This window comes from Hippopotamus amphibius, chromosome 1, assembly GCF_030028045.1.
Source record: "Hippopotamus amphibius kiboko isolate mHipAmp2 chromosome 1, mHipAmp2.hap2, whole genome shotgun sequence".
Taxonomy (NCBI): domain Eukaryota; kingdom Metazoa; phylum Chordata; class Mammalia; order Artiodactyla; family Hippopotamidae; genus Hippopotamus; species Hippopotamus amphibius.
The window spans coordinates 214022439-214048882 of record NC_080186.1 but is presented as its reverse complement, the minus strand read 5'-3'; the positions used below and the strand labels follow the sequence as shown (position 1 = coordinate 214048882).

At 35.7% G+C, this 26444-nt stretch overlaps 1 protein-coding gene across 3 annotated transcripts in view; it reads right to left on the bottom strand.

Annotated features, from left to right (window-relative positions):
• Positions 1 to 26444, bottom strand: part of HOMER1 (homer scaffold protein 1) — a 119644-nt gene that overhangs the window by 3163 nt on the left and 90037 nt on the right. For all 3 annotated transcript variants that reach the window (XM_057740400.1, XM_057740401.1, XM_057740399.1), the window contains 3 exons: positions 15286 to 15442; positions 11573 to 11683; positions 10876 to 10956 (listed from right to left, as the gene is read on the bottom strand). In XM_057740400.1, the coding sequence (XP_057596383.1) occupies positions 10876 to 10956; positions 11573 to 11683; positions 15286 to 15442 (349 nt within the window). The remainder of the gene's footprint in view (positions 1 to 10875; positions 10957 to 11572; positions 11684 to 15285; positions 15443 to 26444) is intronic.

Below are 26444 nucleotides of genomic sequence, written 5' to 3'. Positions count from 1 at the left end.
CAGCACGTTCTCTTGCCTGCTTAAACAATAAGCTTAAGAGTACTGTAGAATGTTTCCAACTGTAAAAATAGACCAAATGTCATTCATTAGAAAACACCCACTTCACCAGGCACCGCCCAGTTTGCCCTCTAAAGCCGTCCTTAAACATGAAAGGCTTCCTTGTTCTCCTTGCCAATCAATGAAACACCCACATATTTTCAATGGAAGTAAGCAAAACACCAAATTCCCTCAGCTCTTAAAACTGACCTGTTCTCTCTAGGAGTCTTGTGTTCTAAGCCATTTCTCTGCTGAAGGAATTTCACTAAACCCATAACAAAAGGGATCCAACACAATGCTGCTGATGCTGGTCTATTCTGAGGCAGAGAACAAGACCCTCGAGGAAGAACAGACAACCAGCATCAGTATGAAGCAACCTGACTGCTGGCACGTCCCAGCTGTCTACCTTCTGTCTATATTTTCCATCCCTTCTTCTTGACTTTTATTCTCCCTCCCAGCTTACTCTTCTGTTTATTATCATTTTTGTGCTACTACTTCCCCTTCTCCTTCCTGGCATGTGAGCATATGCCAGGGGCACCAAGATAAAGCACTGAGGCCAGAATCTGCTAAATCCTTTCTGAGTGCTTTAAAAGGCGGTGACTGAAAGTATAAAATCCTAGTGGACAGAAGGCCATGCTCTGTATTTGTTAGATATGGAGCCTACAATACTAGAGTGATTAAAAAAATTTAAATAATTATTACCACCCATCAATGGGACCAGGTCAAATTCATTTTCTATAAATTTAAATCTTGCATCATTTAATCTAAATAAAAGCTACAAAACACACTACTGGGCATATACCCAGAGAACACCATAATTCAAAAAGACACATGCACCCCAATGTTCATTGCAGCACTATTTACAATAGCCAGGTCATGGAAGCAACCTAAATGTCCTTTGACAGACGAATGGATAAGAAAGATGTGGTACATATATACAATGGAATATTACTCAGCCATAAAAAGGAATGAAATGGAGCTATATGTAATGAGGTGGATAGACCTAGAGTCTGTCATACAGAGTGAAGTAAGCCAGAAAGAGAAAAACAAATATTGTATGCTAACTCATATATACGGAATCTAAAAAAAAAAATGGTACTGATGAACCCAGTGACAGGGTAAGAATAAGGATGCAGAGAATGGACTGGAGGACACAGGGTTGGGGGGGCGGGGAGCAAAGGGGAAGCTGGGATGAAGTGAGAGAGTAGCATAGACTTATTTACACTACCAACTGTAAAATAGATAGCTAGTGGGAAGTCGCTGTATAACAAAGGGAGATCAACTCGATGATGGGTGATGCCTTGGAAGGCCAGAACAGGGAGGGTGGGAGGGAAGGGATATGGGGATATATGTATAAATACAGCTGATTCACTCTGGTGTGCCTCAAAAGCTGGTACGAGAGTATAAAGCAATTATATTCCAATAAAGAGCTTAAAAAAAAAAATGAAACTGGGACATTTGTAGAGACATGGACGGACCTAGAGACTGTCATACAGAGTGAAGTAAGTCAGAAAGAGAAAAGCAGATATCGTATATTAACACATATATGCAAAATCTAGAAAAATGGTACAGATCAACTGGCTTGCAAGGCAGAAACATACACAGATGTAGAGAACAAACATATGGACACCAAGGGAGGAAAGCAAGGCTGGGGTGGGGTTAGCGTGGAATGAATTGGGAGACTGGGATTGCCATATATACATTAATATGTATAAAATAGATGACTAATAAGAAAAAATATCAAATTGTACACTTTAAATATATGCAGTTTACTGTATGTCAATTACAACTCAATAAAACTCTTTTTAAAAGAAAACAAAACAAAGCTACAAAAATATTGTCTTTATTGATATCTGATTCACATCTTAAACTCTTACAAGATATATTATTATTCTATTAGATTATTAACCTTCATATGTAACATGACATAAATCATCAAAACAAGTATTAATAATTCAAAAGAAAAATGGGTAAAAGACACATATTTTGAAGAAGAGTTATTCACCAATTATTTACTGAGTGTCCTCTATGTACTAGACATTGAGGATAAAGTAGTAAATAAACAAAGAAGGTCCCTGTTTTAATGGAGCATGCTTTCTAGACGGAAGATACCGGTAATAAAGAAGTCAACAGAACAGATGTCTGTGTAACCAGGAAACTACTGTGTACACTGAAATCTTTCAACCATCTTTCCAAACTATATAAACCAATAAAAAGACAAGTAAAATGACATGAATTCTACAACTTCAACTAGAAGAAAGAGAACAATACAAACTTCAAGTTACCTATAATTAGGAGGATGTAGGCACCAGTTTCTAGCAAAGATTATTTCTCAAGTTCTTACTCTAACTCTCTTCAGAGGGCAAGGCAGAGTTGTGGGGGAATGCACAGAAGAGGAAGAGGAGAATGAAAGGCCTAAGACTGAACTCTAAGAAGCCAAAGAAAGAGAAAGACCACTGAAAGTGCCAAAATATGTGGGAAACAAAAGTCCTGGTAGGGCAGAGCAGCCTACAAGAAGTGAATTCACAGTGTACACAAGATTCAAGGAGGCGACCTTGGAAAGTTACACTTCTGAGAGAAGAGACTAAATAGAAGAGAAAGGGACTTTTGGGGATAGCTAATCATAAAATAAAAGGTCCTTCCACTGGGAAGTTCATTTAGAAAGTCCAAAAATTGTGATATGGGCAAAGGTATACCTGGCAGAGGTTGTGACAGTGGTAGAAAAAGTAGCAAAGAAAGACACTTTTAATAATAAAAATCACAACATACAATGAAAATATAACAATGATGTTTATGTACCAAGAAACACAGTAGCCACTTTTATAAAGCAGAAACTACAGGAGCTGCAACGAGACATAGAAAAAAACACACTGATGAGAGTGTTTAATATTCCACTCTCAATATAAGACAAAAAAAAAGATACAGAAGGCTTAAATTACAAAATCAATAAAGAGCATTCACAAAACTGATCATACGCTAGATTACACGAAAGTGATAAATCACCTGAAGCAGAAATTACATAAACAAACCCTTGTGATCACAATGCAGTAAAACTAGAAATGAGTAACTAAATCATAAAACTAAAAGGCCCTTCCACCAGGAAGTTAAAACACGTTCTTTTAAACATTTCTCGTGTAAAAGGGAAATAAAACCAAAATTACAGAATTTCAAGAAATAACGATAATGAAAACACAGTCAGAATTTATGGGACACATTAAAGCAATGACCAGAGGAAAATCTATAGCTTTAAACACAAATAAATAAAAATGAAAAAATGAAAATAAAGGAATTAAATTTCCCTCTCATAATGCTAGAAAAAGAATAAAAAAGTAAACCAAAACAAAGCAAAAGACAGGAATAAAGATAAAAGTAAAAATTCATTAGGTAGAAGATAGAAAAATAGTAACAGTGATTAACAAATCAAAATCTCATTTTGCAAAAAATGTAAGAGACATATCATCACTTTACTTAAGACACAAAAGGGTGAACAACAACAATATACAATAAGAAATTATGAGAGCTCCTATTTGCATATTTGAAAACCCAGATGGAGAGCTTAAACAGCCCAACATCTGCAAAAGAAATAGAGAGTAACCAAGGAATTACTTCAACAGGATAGGCAGACTCACCTATGGACGGCACTGACCGGGGGCAGGGGCCCGGCCTCTTGCCAAGGGGGTGGGGGGAGGATGCTGGCTCTGGGAAACTCGGCAGCAGAGGGGAAAGTGGATAGGAGTAGGAGGGGGAAAAAAGGAATTACTCCATAAAAAGCATCAGACCCAGATGGTTTCAAGGGGGAGTTCTATTAAACTTTCAAAGACCAGATAGTTCCAATATAACATAAATTATTCCAGAGCACAGAAAATAAAGAAAATCTTCCAAATTATCTTACGAAGCTAGCAGAGCCTTGATACCTAAATCTTATAAATTCAGCCCCCACCTAAAAAAGGAAGAAAATTACAGATCGACATAACAATAAATATCATGAAAAACTGTAAATAACAGGAAACAAAAATCTGACACCACATTAAGAAAATGATACACCACAACTAAGTGGTATTTATTCTAGGAACGCAAATGAGGTTCAGTTTTAGAAAATGTATTAATGAAATGAACCATATTAATGGATCTGGGGAGAAAAATTATGATTATCTCCATAGATACCAAAAAGGCTATTAACAGAATTCATTCATTCATGGTAAAAACACTCAAGAAAACAGGGATAAGCCACCCTCATAATATGATAAGATATATATTTTTTAGTGATAAAGCCACTGTTTCAATTCATGGAAAAATTTCAGAGGCATTTCCACTGAGATCAGGAACAAGATAAGTCTGTCACCTCCACTACTGTTTAACACTATCTACACTTCTAACAGATGTAATTCAACAAGAAAAATCAACAGAGGCATAAGAACTGGAAAAAGAGATTACTTCTATTTGCAGATTACGTTAGTATACATAGGAAATCTTACAGAATAAATTGAATAAATGACAAAACTAGTTCAAATAATGAAATAATTTAGTAAGGTAGCGGGATATAAAATTAGCAAACACTTCAACGGCTTTCATATATTGGATTGGCCAACCCAATATATAAACAATAATCAATTAAAAGCTACGATGGTAGAGAAAACCCCATTTTCAATAGTAAAAAAGAGGGTAAAGTATTTACAAATAAACAAGAAACATGTCAAATTCATAGGATGAAAACCCTAAAATGATCCTGAAAAACACAAAAGTAGACGTGAACAAATAAGAAAATATCCCTTGTTCTTGGAAAGGATGGAAATTTCATGAAGGTATCACTTCTACTAAACTAGCATTATAAATTTTAAGCAATCCTAATGAAATTTTTATAGAGGTAATTTTTCATTGACACTAAAATTGGTACTAATGTTAATACTAAAATTCATGTGGAAAAACAAACGTGTAAGAATACATTAAAAAACAATGAAAAAGGAAAGGCTATGAGGACTGATTGGTCTTATCAGATATTAAAATATACTGTAAAGCCTCTACAATTAAAGCAGTGTGGTACTAGAAATAGATAAAAGTGACTAGTAGAATAGAATAGAAAGTACAGATATAGACCAAAGTACACATGGAAGTTGAATATCTCAAATCTCTGCAAAAAAGGATAAAGTTTTAAATAAATGGTAATGAGATAACTAGATAGACATATGGAAAAAGATATAGTTAGATCCATATCCACTCCATACACAAAGGACAAACCCAAATGAATCAGAGATCTAAATGTAAAACATTAAACCACAGAAGTACTAAAGGGAAATATGGATGGATTCTTATATGATCTGAGTTTGGAAAAGAGCTATCTAACCATGATTGACAAGCCACAGCAATGAAAGAAGAGGATGATGTATTTGACTACTACATAAAACACCACCACCATCTTAAGCAAAATCAAAAAACACTGACAAACTGGGAGAAAATATTTGTAACATATAATTGCAGATATAGAAAGAAAGAACTGAAAAATTCTGGAAGAACGATCAAAAACTATAGGAAAGAAACAATATATAAACAATATGTATATATAGAAAAAAGGGCAAAAGACATGAATACACAATCTGCATAGGTACAAAAAGATACCAAAATGGCCTTTAAGCTTATGAAAGATGTTTAGTCTTACTCATAATATGAGATACATAAATTAAAATGATCATTTCTCAACTATCATACATTGCCAAAAGTTAAACAGTATGGGAACACATTTTGTTGGTGAGGCTGTGGAGAAACAGGCACTCGCTCACACTAATGATAGGAGGGAAAGTTGGCACAATCCATCGTGGAGAGGAATTTGACAATTTCACATTCTCACTTAGAAATCTCGCTTCTAAGAGTTTACCCTGTAGACACATCTCCAGCAATAACAAAATACCTATGCACAAGATTACTCACTGCAGTACTGTCACAGAATACTGGAAACAACCTAAATACCCATATAAAGGAGTGACGTTGAAAAAACTATCACACATACAAATGAAGTACTATACAGCTAAAAAAAGAATGAACAAGATCTCTATGAACTGACAGAGTGATTTCCAGGATATACCTTAGACAGAAAAAGCAAAGTGTGGAAGAGTAGAGTATGTTACTACTTGTGTAAGAAAAAAGGGGAGGAAATTAAAAAACAGACATAATATCTGTTCATTTGTGTAAAAAGAAACACAGAAAGGATAAACCAGAAACTAATGAGATTGGTTACCCACATGGAGCAGATGGGAAAGGAAGGTAAGAATGGGGGTAGACTGGATTAGACAGAATGACACTTCTCTGAAGGTATCTTTCTGAATAGTTCTGACTTTTAGAACCATGTTAAAGTTTCATATGCTCAGTAAATGCATATAAATACAAAATAAAGAAGAATGGGGAAGAAAAAATATGGAATATAATAAGATACAAATGAACATAAGTGTATTTCAAATGAATAACTAACCAACCAAAAGGGGGAATGGAGAAGTAACTTAACTAACTTTTGAACACAGGCTAAGGAGAAAAAGAATACTGATCCTTAATTAGCAGGGTTTTGTTGTTGTTGTTGTTTTGGCAGTGGTAGGAATTAGAAATTACTTTCTGCGCTTTCAAGGACTAAGCAAGCAGAAAAACATATTGTGATTTCTTAATATTAGGGAAAGGAGTTACAAACAGGAATATGGGGAAGGCTAAAATGAACTCCATAGTACTGCAATGGAGGTATGAGTATGATTTCAGGTTTGTTTTTTTCAATATAGCTATTGTAATGGACATAACATGCTGCGTGTGTACTTCTAGATCTGATTATTAAAAGGGCCTAGAAACAATGACATCTCAATAGCAAAAAGTGTATCTAGTGCCCAGAACTTGGTTTCTAAATACCAAACTTTGCTAAAAGAAATTTTTCTTTGAAGAAACAGCTAATTTCAAGGTTGGAGCTGAGATGTACAAGATGAACCTGGAATATCTAGTTGAGCTAAAACACGAAGTTCTTTAAAAAATGATAGGGTCACATCCAAAGGATATAGAAGCAGGATTAAAAAGGTTCCCACGTGCCAAATCTGGGACAATTTAAACAACAAAATAAATAGGCATGACAACTAAATGCAACTTGAGATCCTGGAATGAATCCTGGACCAGAAAAACAATTTTTAGAATTCTGTTACAAAGAGGATTATTAGGACAATTACGGGAATTTGAATAAAGTCCTTAGATAATTTCTTGCTTTTGATGGTTATCTAAGAGACTGTCCTACTCTTAGAAAGTACATATTGAAGAGACTGTCATACTGAGTGAAGTCAGTCAGAGAAAGACAAATATCATATGATATCACTTATATGTGGAATCTTAAAAAATGGTACAAATGAACTTATTTACAAAAAGAAATAGAGTCGCAGATGTAGAAAAACTTATGGTTACCAGAGGGGAAAGGTGGGGGATAATTTGGGAGACTGGGATTGACACATACGCACTACTCTATATAAAATAGGTAATAAGAACCTACTGTATAGCACAGGGAATTCTACTCAATACTCTGTCACGACCTATATGGGAAAAGAATCTAAAAAAGAGTGTGTATATGTATATGTATAACGGATTCACTTTGCTGTACAGCAGCAACTAACACAACATTGTAAACCAACTATACTCCAATAAAAATTAAAAATTAAATATAAAAAAGAAGAAAACACACGTTGAAGTGTTTAAAAGTAAAGGGATATATTTGGAACTTATTCTCAAACATTTAGAAAAAATATGAATACATACCGAGAGAGAGTTCCAGAATGATAAAACAAAACAAATATGGCAAAAATGTTAACAACTAGGGGATGTGGGTGAAAGGTACATGAAAAATCTTTGTATTATTCTTGCAACTTTTCTGCAAGTGTGAAATTTCTTCAAAATAAAAAGTTTAAAAATAAATTTTAAAAAAGATCATTTCATACAATGATAACTGCTATGAGGAAAATAAGACATGGCAATAATATTAAAGAGTACTGGGGAGGGGTGGCGGCCTGCAGAGTGGTGCTTAAATTGGGAAATCAGAGAAATTAACATGTGAGACAAGACCTAAATTACACTAGAAACCAGCCCATTTGAAGATCTAGGGGCTCAGAACTCCACGCAAGGATGTGCCAGGTACTCTAAGGTGAAAATGCACTTGGTGCCTTCAAGATACAGAATGATGACAATAAACATACAGAAAACCTGTCATCAAAAAAATGATAATACTAAAGAAAAAATAGTAAGCTACGCCTTTGTTCCCTATCAGACAGCAAAGAGAGGAGGAGACCAATATCCAGAGGGTATCCTGCTATTTCAGTCATCAATTTCTCAGCGTAAGTAATTGAAAAACATTGGCACTGAGTAATTCTTCTTAAAAAGTTCATCTTAAAGAAATAATCAGTAAGGCAAGGATTATGTAAAAGATTCATTATGACATTATTTACTATAGCTAACACTGAAAACAAATGACCATCCCTAGAAGAATGTGGGAAGAAAATCATGGTGCATCTATATAGGAGAATAGTATACAGCCATATGACATATGCAGCTTATGACATAATGTTAAGTTCGGAAAGTAAGACAGCAAATTGGTATCTATACGTCTCACGTAAAGAAAAAGTTATCCAAACAAACATTGGGGGAAGGAAATTCTAAATGCTTTGCTCTAGGATGATGGGATTATGGTTTTTTCCTTTGCTAAGTTACATTTTTCTAAACTTTTTATAATGAGCATATGTTACATTGATATTTAAGGAAAAAAACAGTTGCAAATTAGAAAAGTCATATCATACTATTTTTAATTTACCTAAAACTATGAATTTTTTATCCAGATTCATACCTACAATCCAAATCCATGCAAAGTTCCTTTACTATCCCAGAAATTTAATGATCCCAATTTTTTGGACTGAATTTACGAATGGAGGTTCAAGAGTGCTAGAACTTTTGACAACCAGTTGTTTAGGTAGGAGGGGCGAGGCTATATAGGAGGAACTTTCTTCAAACTGGAAAAACAAGCTATTTCTGTGGCTTGGCCTTTTAGAATTCACCATTAGGTTTACTGAAAGCTTCCCTGTCCTATTCCAGGTAGGCTGTCTTGATAAGTATTTTTGATATTCAGTTAAAAAACAGCTAAGACTTGACAGTCACAACTCTAGATGCCAGCTGTAAAGTTCAATTACTGCTCAATCAATGATGAAATACACTTAGAAGTCTGACATGAATAAATCATTTCTTGGTTTCTCTGTGACAATGTAAATGTGTACATAACTGAAAAAAAAATTTCCCAAGAATTATTAGGGATGGCTTGGGTGCTTGGCTGCAGAAACAGTGTGGTAATGCAGAAAGAACAGAGATTTTGGGATTCAAAACAAATCTAGGCTTCACTACTTTCTAGCTAAGTGCTTAATTAAACTTGTTAACACCTCTGAACTGCTGCCTTCTCTTTCAAAATGGGGATACCACACCTGTTACTGTGAGAGTTAGAGCTAATGCATGTAAGTGCCTAGCAACTGCCTGTATCAAAGCAAGTAATTAAACAATGGGAGCCAAACCAAAACAAAAGACAAAACTAGCCTGCATTTCCCCCATTTCTTCCAGCCCTGATTACATGCTTCATATTTTAATTCTACACCAAGGTCTTCTCAACTTTGGGACTCTTGAAATTCTGGGCTGGATAATTCAATGTTAAGTAGCAATCTTGGCTTCAATCTACGAGATGTCAATTCCACCACCGTACTTGTGAAAATCAGAAATATCTTCACACGTTGCTGAATGATCCCAGGGCCCAAAATTATCCCCAGTTGAGAGCCACTAATCTACACAGATGGTTAAAAATATAGGAACACTATTTACCAGGGCAGACCAAAACAAGCAACTTCATTTTTCCCAGGCTGTGGAAAGTCAGTGATGGGAGAGGAAGAGGGAAATATCTCATTTCATATGAAGAATCTGTTTTATGAAGGGTCTCTGTTGTCACAGAATTTGTGCTCATGTAAATATAGGTTGGACACATTAACTTATCCAAGGCTTAGCTTCCTCATATGACTGTTATATGGATTAAATGTATAATGTAAGTTAAGTGCAGTATTTGGTACATAGTAAGCACTCAATAAATGTTGGTCACTCTTATTACAATCTAGGTACTCCTTCCAATCCTAGGCTTTCAGGTCCCACTTTTCACCTTTTCTCCCAAATTCCTCACTCTATACAAACATTTCTCACTATTCCAAACCCTGAAGTGGTCCGAACCCTTCTTGAGGCCATGGGGTATAAGAAAAGTGCCTAAGCTGGTAGGAGGAGGTTTTGGTTGTAATTTTGAAAAATCTTCCCCAACCATGGCTGATTAACACTGACACAGGATATGTGTATGTGAATCAGAGTCAGGAAGCATACTATTTATACCAAGAAAAGTGAGTAAAATTAATTAGAGCAAAGAAAGAAAAAGAACACTACCTTGATTTCCATTAGGGCACAACCACTGCTGTAATTCATACGTTAGTTCAGAGTAAAAAATAAATGAGCAGAATTCCAAAACTGAATATAAGCCATTTGAAAAATTTTTAAGTTCAGAGTACTTTTTATGTTAAAAAGTAGACATTTCTAAAATAATTTACTAAAGACAATTTATAAACGACCATCTATGATGATAAGCTACCTAGATGAAATTATCAAGTAATTTCTGAGAAATCAATGAGCGGGCATGAATCAGAAGTCCTGGAAAAGAAAAATGACCAACAACCTACAAAACGGAATTGCAGAAAATAACGTCATTACTATGTGAAAGAATGATTGATGCCCCTCGATGCAGAAATGAATAAAATTTTTATTATAGCTCACCTGTAGTTTCTGAGTCAAAGAGTCCCTCTGTTCTTGTAGTTCTCTGGCATTATCAATTTCTTGTTTTAATCTTTCTATTTCCTAGAAAAAGTAGAGCAACACCTTTAACAACAATACTTCAGCTATATCAAGGAACAAGGCCTTATTTTTCCCTGAAATTACTGTCCCAGTCTTTAGAAAAAAGATGATTTAAAAAACATTCTGTTATATTGATTTCAAGGGGTAAATTCATCGTCATGGGTATGTTGTCTAGCACAGAATAATCTTAAGCAAATAGTCAACTTGGTGGCTTTGGTATAGCACTGCTTAGAAACAGCAATCTGAACATTTTAAGGTTGCTTCAAGCTTCGTGGATATAATTCTTTCCTAGAATATTAAATCCTTTGACTGGAAACTAGAAAAAGCAACAGCCTGTAAAATTCACTTAACGTCTAATGGTTGTCTGTTCACCGTACGAATGCAACTGTCACACAGAAGGCAAGAGGCAGTATCTCAGTCTGACTGCCTCACCAGCGTTCATAACACCAGACACAGGGATGGGGAAAACAGGAACAAGCTTAACATCACTCAAGAAACATTTCATCCTAAAAGCACCCCACAACCTTACCTTATTGCATAAAGTACCTTTAAATCTGACACAGACTCTAGTACTTGTACACATATTTTAGATTTCAAAGGAGTGAAAAGTAGCAAATACCTCTTCCTTCACTTTCAGTGTCTCTTCCAGTTCTTGTATCGTCTGATTTAATTCTGTCTTATGGGAATGCACTGCATTTGCTTGGCTACTAACACATTCAAGCTCAGTAACCTAAAATTAAATGGGAACACAGATTAAATTTCAAAAGATTTCTTGCTGAAGACATATAATATATAATGAATAATGAATCTGGAATCAATATATGAAAATTAATTTTGAGAAATATTAAGATAGGGTAGAATGAATAGAATTAATTCTTTAAAAATACCAATTTAGGACTAAGGAAAAAGACCAAAGGAAACAATTAGACTTGGTCATGAAAAGGTTAGGGAAACAAATTAAGTGATTAATGACAGTAGAGAACCCTGTTCAAAATTCCTTCTGAAAACAGATTCAAAATCAGCCATCTGCCCTCCGTCTGTAGCCTTCAAATTAAATATGGGTTCTGAAAACTGGCCTTGCCGAAGTGAGAAATTTTTCAAATCCATCTCTAAAATGTAAAGGAATCTGGAAGAAAAGATATGCTTAAAATATAACAAATCGTTTGATACTAGAATATCTTCACATCAATAAGAGAACAGTTCTCTACTCAATACAAACTTACTGAGGCCCAGAGAGCACATAACTTTTAATGTGCACTTGCTATTTTTTGAGAGAACAGAGAGGGCATTGTTCCTAAAGGTTATACCATCCAAAAACACTCAAAATAGACAGAAGTCAACATAAACACACACACCTTATCAAAGCTCTCTACACGTCAGGATCTCATACATTTTGAGTGACTAGAGTACAATAAATTGTAGTACTAAGGAAACAGCAAATTTCTGTCCCTCGCATTTTCCAAATATTGAATTAACCTCCATGTTCTGTCACTCTACCTTTCATATCACTTTCTTGCTTTCTATTCATGCACTAATAGCCTTGTGCAGACCCTTATCATCCAGGTGTAAACAAGAGCAATGACCTGCCAGTGGACCTAATTATATCCTTTGTCTATTTTTATCTCTTCTGCAAACTGCTAACATCCATCTTTCATTGTGTGACTGCTCCATTAAAAGCCTTTCAATGGCTCATCTTTTTCATAGCATCAAATTAAACTTTCAGGTCCTCCACAAGCTAGCCGCAAACTACTTAAACATCTCATTGCCCAAGACACCTAGTATGCACTTTCAAGTGAAAGCAGGCAAATCTCCTCGTCCTAAGAACAAACCATGCTCACATCCATCTTGTTGACTTAACTAGAATGTCTTCTCTCACCTCTTGAAAACCACTCAGAACTTACCAAACCCTCAACTCTCAGCTCACAATGCACTTCTCTAGGAAGTCATTCCTATCTATTCAAGTGCTCAAGGCTCTCCAGTCCACAATACCCAACGACGTTCAAAAATCTTGGGAATTATTTCCTTACTGTTTAACATTTATTTGTTTTTTTGTCCAATTAGGTAATAAATTCTTCATGAGGAATTCCAGTTTTGATAATGGTGGAGTAGTTTTTATTGGATTAACTTTCCCCCAGATAACAACTGCAAATCGTGGGCAAAATGTAAACATCAACTGTTAGAAAGCCCTGGTGAGTGACCAAATTGAGCAAAAGACTGAAAGAAGGCATCATATTGAGTAAGATACACATTTACAATTTTTTGCCTGAAGGCACTGTGCAGTCTGGCTACATTGCGTGACTAGAACTCAAGCAAAAACCTGAGATCTTATTTTCCTAAGCAGTCTGACGGACTGGGGGATGCCTCAGAACAGCTGAAGCAACTAGAAATTCAGGGAACTGTATGAAAAGAAGGCCTCTAAAAAGCATATAGACACCCGAGGGTTCGGGGGTGTGGGAGAAAAGCTAGAAGGCTGAAAGAGCTGAGCTGCAGTAGTGCTCACCACAGAGGTGAGGGTCTCACTAAATTAGGCCTTAGTAAAGCACCTCAAGCTTCTCACTGAAACCCCAGAAGGGTTATGCCTTAGAAATAAAGACTTCTCAGGACTCCAGGATTCACCCTAGAATTAAGAACAAAACAGAAGTAAACCAACTACTAAAGCATAAGTCTACACTTCCAAAAATTCAAAGTACAGTCAGCCCTCCATACCCATAGTGGATGTGAAACCTGTGGATACAAAGGGACGACAGTACTATGCAATTTTACAAGAAGAGCTTGAGCATCCATGAATATTCATATCCACGAGGCAGGGTGGGGTGTGTGTGTGTGTGTGTGTGTCCCCGTCCTGGAACCAATCCCCCTCAGATACCAAGGAATGACTATACTCTACAAGTAATTTAGCTGCTTGCTGAAACAAAAATCAACAATGAATGTTTAGAGAAAGATGACAGAATCTATGGGCTCTATAACATCATCTCATTGACCATGTCCAATATACAACCAAAAATGACTAGATATGTGAAGAAATAGGAGAACGCAACCTGTAGTAAATATATATATATATGTATGTGTATATATATATGTATGTACGTACACACACACACAAAAGCTGAGAGAACTTGTTGCCAGTACACTTGAAATACAAAAAAATGCTAAAGGAGGCTACTCAGGCTGAAGGGAAAAAATACATAATTTAGACCTACAGGAAGGAAAGAAGAGCACTGGAAATTATCACTATGTGAGTAAATAAAATACCTCATTTCTTAAATTCTTTAAAATTCAACTGACTATTTAAAGCAAAAATTCCTCAAGGGCTGAATGTTTTTTGGACAAGTCAACTGTCCTAAGTTAATTTTTTTATTGCAGTAAAAAACAATAAAAAACAGTAAAAGTTATCATCTTATCCATTTTTAAATGTACAGTTAAGTAGCATTAAGTGTATTCACACTGTTGTGAAACAGATCTCCAGAGCTTTTCATCTTACAAAACGTAAACACTATACTCATTAAACAACAGCTTGCCTCTTCCCCCTCATGAGTTAACTTTTATACTTAGGACGGAATGGTGTTTACTCAGGGTTCTTACTCTCCCTCCTGTCTATTCAACTTCTATCTTACTTCCCCCCTGTCATCCTGGTGCTATTGCACTCCTAAAACTGTGCTCTGATACTAAGCCCATTTCCTATTGTCTATGGACTTCACTTCTTTGGCATCTTTTTTAAAAACAGAAATTAGTGGCATCTGCTTCCTGTCGAGTGAATGCATATACTCTGAATAAAAAAATTCTTTGTAAGTAATTGTTTGGTCTCCTGATATTAATGGTATTAGGATGTCTGATTTTTCTTTTACTGCCTGATATTTGTATTATTACCAACTTTTATAAAGAATTTTCTACCTGTATTTTTCAAATTGTTCTGTAAGAAACAATAAAATAATACAAGCAGTACCATTAACTCAGCAATTACATGTCAATTCAGTATCTCGATTTTCACAGGAATTGTAAAGAGTCTATACTATCATTCCTATTTTATAGATGAGAATACTGAGCAGACAGAGGGGAATAAGTTACCAAAGGTCAGACAGCTAATAAGTGGCACAACAGGAATTCGAAATCTGGTGTCTGGACTCCAAAACCTGTATAGTCTTCGCTCTCCTTAAACTGCAGAAAATATTTTTCTTAACCAATAAACCCACATATAATACAACCCACATATATGTTTTGATAACCAACAAAAATCTACAGAAGATGTCCCTGTACTGAATCTACATGTAAATTTCCTCTGATCAAGAAAATCTGTCAGTCATAAATCCTTATCGATAGCAGCCCCGAACTGACCCGCTTGTGCAGACGTTCTGCTTCCTCTTGATAGGCAGCAAGTTGCTGTTTCCATTGTTTCACATTGGCAGTGGACTCCAACAGGGCTGCAGTGAGTTTGGCATTATTTCCTTTGAGGGTAGCCAGTTCAGCCTCCCAATGTTTGCTGATTGCTGAACTAAAAGAAAAGAAAAGAAAATCGTACCCATTACACTGAATATTGTTACTCTGAAGAGACAGCAGTACTCAGTTCTATTATTTGGTTTATAATCCATGAATGTTTCAAAGACAGCCCCAATAGAATAAAAACACAAATATTTCACTGAAATGATCCTAGTGAATGAAACCTACCGAGTAAAGAAATATAAAAGCTATCAAACTAAGAGAGTTAAAATATGGAAGAGTTCCCTTCATTGTGACAGATCCAAATACCTACAGAAGAGTTTCTACGCATTCTGTTTTGAGGAATAAACATTATATCTCGAAAAGTATCTATAAACAAAACCTAACAACATCCAATATTTTTTAAGAGTATCAAAGCCTGAAGTACGATTTCTTTCCTTCATATGAAACACATGAGGATGCTTCAGTTGTCAATAAGGTCATGTGATATAGTATTTCTTTTGAAATCGTTGATTTATTTCATCTTATTCAGAATTTTTAAATGCCCCCAATATGAAATTTGCTGCAATAAACTGAATTCAGGTCATGTGATAGGCTACACCTAGAAACTGGTTCTAAGAACTTCTGATAGAATTCCAGTGTCACTTACAGAAAACTAAAGCAATCACCTTTTTCCTCATTTAATGTTCCACCTGACAAGCTAGCCAGAGTTAAGTATCTCAACCAAGACAATTTTCTATTACAAAGACAATTCTATTAGGTGAGAAGACCCCTCTCTTGATAATTCCTTTCTCAACTTTCCAATGAAGAAAGAATTACCTCATTTGAAAGAAAAAAGGTGGTTTCTCTTTCTCATTATTGAACAGTTTATTCCTATTTGTGAAATTCTACCAACCTCGTCCCATTAACTAACTAGTGATGATAATAGCTTTCCTTAATCAGCATTTTGGGAGGGGTCGATGTGGGGGACTCGAGGGAGGGTGGGGGGGAGTCGAGGGAGGGAATACGGGGATATGTGTATAAAAACAGATGATTGAACTTGGTGTACCCCCCCCCCAAATAATAAATAAATAAATAAATAAATAAATAAATAAATAAATAAATAAAGTCATTTGCATCACAGAGCAAATGTTCTGGTGGATTGATATTTTATAGTAATCTTAATACACACTGTATAAAAGAAAGCATCATTTCAATCATCAAGATTTCTAAAGCTCATCACCAGTAAGAAGATACATCAGCACAACAAGATCATTTCTGTGGCATTCTTCCCCAAAATGCATAACCATAATTCCAATTTTTAAAAAAATCATATAAACCCAAACCAAAGAACATTCTACAAAATAACTGATTGGCACACTTCAAAAGTGTCAAGAAAAGGTAAGCCTGAGAAACAGCATGGAAGACGCTAAGAAGAAATAAATGCAATGTGGGATCCTGGATGGGTTCTTAGAACAAAAAAGAGACATTGGTGAAAACTGAGATCTGTAGTTTAGTAGTATTCTATCAACATTAATTTCCTGGTTTTGATAATCATACCTTAGTTATGTAAGATGTTAACATGAAGGTAAGCTGAGTGAGGGTATATGGGGATTCTCTGTACAGTTTTTCTAATTTTTCCGTAAGTTTAAAATTAGATTTAAATGAAAAGTTAAAAATTTTCTGAAGTTTACAGAAAAAATCTCATCAAACATGAAAGGACAAAATCAAACATTAAGTTAAGCGATTAACTTAACAACCCATTTCTATCCTTAAAGAGAAAGCTCTCTCCATTTCTTCTTTTGTGAAATGATTTTCCAAATTCAGATTTTCTGAGTAAAGCATGAACCAATTCACCTGCCCTAACTGAATTATAGATTTTTTAACCATCTACCAATTTTTCCACTCAGACATTCATTTTATTTAAATGGACTCTACAATCTGACAACAAAAACCTTACTGAACTAATTTAAGCACTTGATACACGCAAATAGCAAACCTCTTAAAAATTAAAAAGCAGAAAAAATGATTTTTGAATATTTCTAAAACATATTTGTTGAAAATTTCACAATTATAAGATTACCCTGTCTTTATAAAAGGAAAAAGAACAAAAATGAGTGTTTTCATATTTTATTTCTCCAGGTTTTATTTTACAATCTATAGGTAGCAAAGTCCATTAAGAATTTGAGAACTCAGCCTACATCACAATTATTTCAATCATTATTTGCGTGATCTCGGATTAGTCTCTCAACCATTTTGATCTTCAGTTCTTCATACATCAAATGAAGAGATTAGTTAAGTCTGTACTGTCCAAATGTTACCCACTAGTTGCAATGTGGCCATTTAAATTTAAATTGCTCAGAATTAAATAAAGTAAAAAATTCAGCTTCTCAGTCCCTCTGGGCACATTTCAGATACCCAATAGCCACACGTGACTTTTCATCATCACAGAAAGTTCTGCTGGTTGGTACTGTTTGTTTTTTTTCAATTCTTTGCATTATGGGCTGAATTGTGTCTGCTCACAAATGAATATGTTAAAGTACTAACCCCCAGTACCTCAAAATATGAGTATAACTGGAGACAGGGTCTTAAAAGAGGTAATTAAGTTAAATGGGGTCATTAAGGTGATTCCTGATCCAAGATGACTGGTGTCCTTATAAGAAGAGGAGATGAGAACACAGACATGCGTTGAGGAAGGTCATGTGAAGACAATGGAAGAAGGCACCTGCAAGCCAAGGAGAAGTCTTCGGAGAAACAACCCTGTCAACACCCTGATCTCAGACTTCCAGCCTACAGAAAATAAACGTCTCTTGTTTAAGCCCCAGACTGTGGTATCTGTTAGGGCAGAACTAGCAAACAAACTAATATACGTATAACTTAAAAAAAAAAAAGACCACTATGCATCTGTAATATTGTGATTTATAATAAACATATATTTTGGTCTTTGCCCATGGTTCCTAGCTCAAAAGTTCCCCAAATCCTTAGAATTTCCTAAACAATAAGAGCAACGGAAGCATTTTTTAAATAATATTTGGTCTTTTGTCCTTAGTTCCTGAAACTGATCCAGAGTCATAACGGTGAAACGTGTCTTGTTATTCATAACAAGCCCTGTTCAGCCACAATTGAGTTTGTTAATGAAGTGACTTTGGGGACCCCCTAAAGAAGGGGGTACTGACTGCCAACCATGGGAAGAGAGTTGGAACTTTCAGTCCCAATCCCTGATTTCCAGGGAAGAGGGGCTGGAGACCAAATCAATCACCAACGGCCAATGAGTTAATGAATTATGTCTATGTAATGGAGCCTCCGTAAAAACCCAAAAGGATGAGGTTTGGACAGCTTTCAAGTTAGTGAACCAGAATGCATCCTATGTGCCACTGTGTTGGGCCTCAAACTCCACAGTGACAGAAGCTGCAGGGATCCTTGGGTGAGGGGAGAGGCCACCACTATGGAAGAGCCACAAAGCATGGTCAGGATCCTTTTCCTTTATGGAAACAAAGCCTTAAACCACTGGAAGATGGGGAGAAAATATTGTTACCCTCACCCTCCCAGACACAGGTGAAGACCTGTGATGGCTAGGGGAAAAGTAGGAGAATAAAACTCTGCAACCCTGTGAAAAGAACAAAAATGGTCCTAGACTATTAGAGGTCCTAGATTATCAGAGGTCTCCAATCTTGGGGGAAAGGGCAAGAAACTCTTGTATAAGACCCTCAAATTTACAAGGCTGAATTTATCTGCTACTTGGAGGGGGACAGGATCACTGAGAGAACCCCACCCTGATACCCTGGGACCCAAGACTGAGGCTGGACAAGGACAACAGAGAACCCTATCACCAAGCTGACAGCAGCCTTCTACTGGGGGAAGGTCAAGAAACAGACCCTCTCTGAGGCAAAGGTACATAGAAAAGACCAAAAGCTGAAGGTGGAGCAGAAACAGTAAGAAAACCTTCTAGCAACCCAATCCCAACTCTAAGCACACAGTAAGGCCAGACATGTTTACCGCCTGTGATGTACTATGGCAACCAGAGCAACAACAAATTCCAAATTCAGGTCAACCCCTGAGTAAACCAGCTTAACCTCCACAATAACAGCCTAGCAGAAGAGTCAGGGCAACCTCTAGAAGTAAATACTATTTATCTTTATTGAATGCCTTACTTTGGACATTCAATAAAAAAATTATAAGACATACCAAAAAGCAAGGGGAAAAATCCTACTGCCAAGAGAAAAAAACAATCAACAGAGTCACACCTACAGATATCCCCCAGTGTAGTATTTATCAAACAAGGAATGTAAAATAGCTATGTTAAAGGTTTTAATGGAAAAGGAGGACACCCTGTATCATAAGATGTTGAATGTCAACAGAGATGGAAACTATAAGAGTCAAATGGAAATGCTAGAAGTACAGAACATGATAATAGAGATGAATTCTTTTGACAAGCTCATTAGTAAATGTGACCTAGCTGCATAAGCCAGTGAACTTGAAACCAGACAAACAGAAATTAGCCAAACTGAAACACAAATAGAAAAAAGAATAAAAAAAGAAACAGGGTATCCAAGATGTGGGGCAATATCAAACTGTTCAACAAATGTGTAACTGGAATCCCAGAAGGAAAAGAGAGAAAAAGGCAGAAGAAATATTTGAAGAGCTAATGGCTAAGAATTTTCAAAAAATAATAAAAGACATTAAACCACAGATCCAAAAAGCTCAAAAACATATGGAGGAAAAAAAGTAACAACTACAGTAGGTTTCTCATCACAAGCTAAGTAATTCAGAAGACAAAGGAAAAAAAAAACCAGAAGACTATGGAGTGACAGTCATGAAAGAAAACAATTCTCAATTCAGAATTCTACATGCAACAAAATACCTCTCTAAATGAAACTGAAATAAAGAGTTTTTCAGACAAACAACAGATGAGAGAATTCATCACCAACAGACATATACTATAAGAAATATTAAAGAAAGTTTTTCAGGTGAAAGACTATGATATGAGATCGAAACTTGGATCTCCACAAAGACAGGAAAATATCTGAAAATGATTAAAATGAAGATAGTTATAAAAGGTCTACAGCAATCCAAAGGAGAAAGAATAGTCTTTTAAACAAATAGTGCTGAAACTGGATAACCACATACAAAAGGAAAAATTGACTCATATCTCATATTCTATACAAAAATTAACTCAAAATATAAAACTATAAACTTCTAGAAGAAACCATAAGAGGAAATCTTTGTGTCCTTCAAGTTAAGCAAAGATTTCTTAGATACAACACCAAAAGGATGATTCATTTTAAAAAACTGAGAAAAAAGGATTTTATAAAAATTGAAACAGTCTCTTTGAAAGACACTATTTGAAAAATGAAAAGAGATTCCAGAATGCAAGAGTGGATCAACAAACAAAAATCAATATAACACAACACATTAGGAGAATGAAGGAAAAAAACCCACGTGATCATCTCAATTGATGCAAAAAAAGCATTTGACAAATTTCAACACCGTTTTTTGATTCAAAACACTCAATAAACCAGAAATCGAAAGAAAATACCTAACATAAAAAAGGCCATATAAGAAAAGCACTTAATTAATATCAGACTCAAAAGTGAGAGACTGAAGCCTTTTCCTTTAAGATCAGAAACAGGAGAAGGATGACTACTTTCACCACTTCAAATTCAATATGGTATAGGAAGTCCCAGCCAGAGGAATTAGGCAAGAAAAAGAAATGAGGCATTTAAATTGGAAAGGAAGAAGTAAAATTATCTCTGTTGCAGATGACCTTATATGTAGATCACCCTAAAGATTCCACAAAAAAGCTGTTAGAACAAATGAGTTCGCAAAGTTTCAGGATACAAAAATCAGCACACGAAAACAAGTTGTGATTCTATACACATTGAACATCTGCAAAGGAAATTAAGAAAACAATTCCACTCACAATCGTATTGAACAGAATAAACTACTTTGGAATAAACTTAACCAAGAAGGTGAAAGACATGTGCAGTGATAACTATAAAGTGTTGCTGAATGAAATTAAAGAATACACAAATAAACAGAAAGACATACCATGTAGATGGATTAGAAGATTTAATACTGTGAAGATGTCAATACAATCCAAAGTGATCTACAAATTCAACATAATCCCTATCAAAACCTCAACAGTACTTTTTGAAGAAACAGAAAAATCCATCCTAAAATTCACATGGCATCTTAAGAAACTCTGAATAGATAAAACAATCTTGAAAAAGAAGAACAAAGTTAGAGATTCCACATTTCTTGATTTCAAACTTATTACAAAGCTACAGTAATCAAAACAATGTGGTATTGACATAAAGGCAGACATACAGACCAAAGGAACAGAGTCCGGAAATAAACCCTCACATGTGTGGTTAAATGATTTTCACATATATAGTTGCCATGGCCATTCAGTGGGGAAGCGACAGTTTCTTCAACAAATGGTGCTGGGAAAACTGCATATCCACATGCAAAAGAATGAAATTAGTTCTGTGTCTCACACCATATGCAAAAATTAACTAAAATGGATCAAAGACCTAAGCATAATAGTGAAAACTATAAAACTGTTAAGAAGAAAACATACGTGAAAAGCTTCATGACATTGGACTTGCAATGGTTTCTTGGATATATCACAGAAAGCACACACAATAAAAGAAAAAACAGATACATTTGGACTATGGCAAAACTTAGAATTTCTGTGCACCAAAGGATACAATCAAGACAGTGAAGAGGCAACCCCCAAATTGGAAAATCTGCAAATCATATATCCAGAATATATGAAGAACTCCTACAACCCAACAACAACAAAAAACAAGCAGCCTGATCAAAACATGGGCAAAGGACTAGAATAAATATTTCTCCAAAGAAGATACACAAATGGCCAGTAAGCACTTGAAAAGATGCTCAACACCGCTAATCATTAGGGAAATACAAATCAAATTCAAAATGAAATACCACCTCATACCCATTAGGAGGGCTACTATCAAAGAAACAGAAAATAACAAGTGTTGGTGAGACTGTGAAGAAATTGGAACCCCTGTGCACTCTTGGTGGGAATGGTGCAGCTGCTGTGGAAAACAGCATGGCAGTCCCTCAAAAAACTGAGAATAGAATAACCATATGATCTAGCAACTCCACTTCTTGGTAAATATCTAAAATATATTTGTATAACAATGTTCATAGCAGTGTCATTCACAATAGTCAAAAGACAGAAGCAACCCAAGAGTCCACTGATACACGGATAAATGAAATCTGGTACAAACACCATACATACAGTGGAGTATTACTGAGCCTCAGAATGGAAGGAAATTCTTATACACACTACAACATGGGAGAACCTTCAGGACATTATGCTAAGTGGGATAAATTAGTCACAAAAAGATAAATACTATATGATTCCACCTATATACGTAAGTTACCTAGAGTAGTCAGATTCGTAGAGACAAAGAGCAGAAGGGTAGTTTCCAGGTCCTGGGGGGAAAAGAGGAATGGGGAGTTTTTGTTTAAAGGGTATACAGAATGTCAGTTTTGCAAGATGAAAAGAGTTCTATAGACTGGTTCCACAGAAATGTGAATATACTTAACACTATTGAACTGTACACGTAAAAATGGGTAAGCTGGGGGACTTCCCTTGTGGTGCAGTGGTTAAGACTCTGCACTCCCAATGCAGGGGGCCCGGGTTCGATTGCTAGTCAGGGAAATAGATCCCACATGCATGCTGCAACTAAGTTCCCATGCCACAATTAAGGAGCCCATGTGCCACAACTAAGGAGCCCTCCTGCCGCAACTAAGACTCAGCACAACCAAGTAAATAAGTGGATATTTTTAAAAATGGTTAAACTGATAAATTTTATGTTACATATATATTTAACCACAGTTTTTTTTAAAAAGGAAAAAAAGGCTACATACTGTATGATTCCATTCTTTAATGTATGATTTCATTTATATGACATTAGGGAAAAGGCAAAACTATAGGGACAGAAGACAGATCACTGGTTGCTAGGAGCTGGGGGTACGAGGGACAGGCTGACAACAAAAGAGCAGGAGAGAATTTTGGGGGGGTGATTGAACTCTTCCTTACCTTGACTGTGTTACCTTGACTGTGTTGATGTATATACAAACTGTACAAATTTGTCAAAACTCATAAAACTGTATAGTAGAAAAGGTGAATTTTACTATATATAAATTATACTTCAAATAAAAATACCACACAACTAAAAGGAAAAAAAAGTCTTTCTAAGCACTCCTAGATACTCTTTCTATGATTGTAGGATTACAACTAATAAATCAGAAAGTCTGGTCCTCTTAAAATGAGTAGAATGGTTTCTAAGCAGCTCCACTCACGTCTGTATTTGTTGGCATAGGAAGAGACTGGGTGGGCAGGAAACAGAACAGCTGTGACCCATAATAAGAGAGTTGAAAATAAAAAGGAAGGAGGTGAGGGCAACTGGAGATGGTGATAAGAAGTAGATAGGAGAAATAGGATTAGAGAGGCAGAGATACACAAAGGAAAGGAATGGAACATAGACAAAGTATAATTAAAACTGATTTGGGCAGGAAAAAATTAAAACAACGCCTCTGGAACAGGAAAGAAAAAGATGAACATACAAAGTTTTGAAATACTCTAACTTGTTTACTTCACATCCCTGAATATGTTTTGAACCTCTAATATATTAAGTAGTGATGTCTGACCACAGATAAGATGATCAACAGGTTCCCATTAACCTTTTTCTTATTTCCTCTGCAGAGCCCCAAAGTATTGCTGATTGCACTAAAAAACAAATGTTGAAAAAACTGTCACATCAAATACTTTCATGCATATTGCACAAGAGTAGAGTAAACCATAACAATCTGAGACAATAGTTCCAAAATGAATATTATAGCAAAGCAGTTCAATGCTAAGTTTCTGTGTTCTGCATTTTTTTATACTTGGTTCCGAGGTAAAGAAATATATGTTGTTAAGGCTATTTTGCAATATCAACCAAAATTTGATCTTTGTTGGTAAATCTGAATCTTTCAGAACATTCTTGCTTCCTATACTCTATGAGCTACTCCTCTAATATTTATCTGTCTTTCTAGAGCACTACTTAGGAAATAAAATGTTTTTTATTTTTGTCAATCTGCCCTGTTTTCTCTTTACAGCTTCTTTATATATTCCTTTTACCTTCCAGTATATTAAAATACCTTCCACAATTTCAGTTCATAATGAATTCTAGAGTGTCCTGAAGGAAGTTCCACATGTGAGCTAGCTCAGACGTGTTCAGCCCTGACATATAATGTTAAATATTTGGCACACTTTTGCAATTTTGCTAAAACAAAGTTTCTTGCTTTAATCTACAACTCTTAAGATATCACATTCCTTCCCCACAGACTGATTTTTAGCAGTAATGAACACCTTGGGATTAATTCTGATACCAAAATTTTAAATTAGCACTTTACATTTCAGAACACCTGTTTTGTTTTGTTTTTTTTAAATGCTGGGGTTCTCTGGCTACTACTTTGGTCCTTTTTTACAGGTACAGTTTTGACAGTTTCACATGAACTGTTCACCAAGAAATTGTTTAGCTGGAGACACTGGTGAGTCAAAAGAGATACTGAAATACCACTATGATCTCATGTCTGAATGCTGGAATAAGGGCAAAATAATTCTTTATTCTTGTGACTGCTTGGTAAAGTTTCCCTTCAAAAAGGACCAGCTGGTTTCCCGTTGGCTTCAGATCTATTAGTCAGATGAAGGAGTTCAAAACACTCCAAAAACATGATTTGAAAGGTTCCTTAAACTGGAATTTAACTGTTTTCCTTTACCTAACATCAGAGTTCTACAAGAAAGTAGTAAACTTAATGAGTTACTTAAAATCTAGAAAAAGTACTTCAAAAGTACTATCTAACAAGTAGACTGTCTAATCAAATAAGAATCTTATGCACAAACAACGCACTTATTTAACCTGCGGAGTGAATCCTCTATGTGAACGGTCAGTTATAGGACTGAAGCAAGCTGCCTCTCTGCCATGCCTCCAGGGCCCAGGATCCACCATCAGAGTCTCTGGAATGGTAGCCCCTTGCATATACTTCCTAATAAGCATGTTAATTATGTAGAACTGTGAAAAATATCCAGATAAGCTTTTAAAAGAGGATTTAGGATGAGGTTGCAATAGGCTTACTTCTCGACATTAATCTTGGTAGTGAGGTCACTCCCTAACTATGAAAGTAAGAGGGCTGATGTGAGCATCCCACAATACTGCCTTATCTCAGGACCTGCCTGGTGGTTTCTTTTCTCACTCCCTCTCCTCACCTGTGAATGCAGAAGCAGCCACCATGGACTTCAACCTATTTGTGTGCCTAGGTACTCTCACGACAGCCTACTGGCTCCAAGCTAGTTCCACTGAGAAACTAATGCTTTCCTCGATAGTTTAGAGTCTAAATTTGTGTTTCTTAATGTAAATTATCCTTTTAAAGAAAAGAAATACCTCTTAAGTGAAATTAGAGTAACTCTGTATTGTTTATAAACAGTATTTAAAGAGCCTTGCATACTAAAGGATTTTTCTACCAGATAAACCTGAAAGCCTCAATTTGCCTGAATGTTTAACAAGGTGCCTCTCAAAGCTGACTGTAATTCTGACAGCTTCCTTATCCTTATGCTTCTCCTTGGGGCCTTCTTATCAGATGTTCCCATTGCTCTATTCCTGACCCTCCTGTTGGCACCTGCTTCTCCACACTGCCTCCTCTGACCCTTGCTTTCAATGTTTGCCTCGATAATCTCCCAAGTTTTACTTCCCAGCTCAGATTCCCCCCTGCTTCACAATCCATTATCTTTGCACAGAGCCTGGTGTGTCTGGATTAACATACAATATAGATTAACATAAAATAACATACAACATGTAATATACAATAGCCAATGATGGCTACTATAAACAGATGAAGGTATGTTTTAAAGACAGCCCTGTCATGAACTGGAAATCACATGGTCATACTTGGGAAAGAAAGTACTTAGAACTGAAATGGAATTTAAGTATTAAAGCTTTTAATAAACAGTGACTTGGAAGAAAATCTCAGAGACAACAGTGAAATAGTTTTTAAAGAAA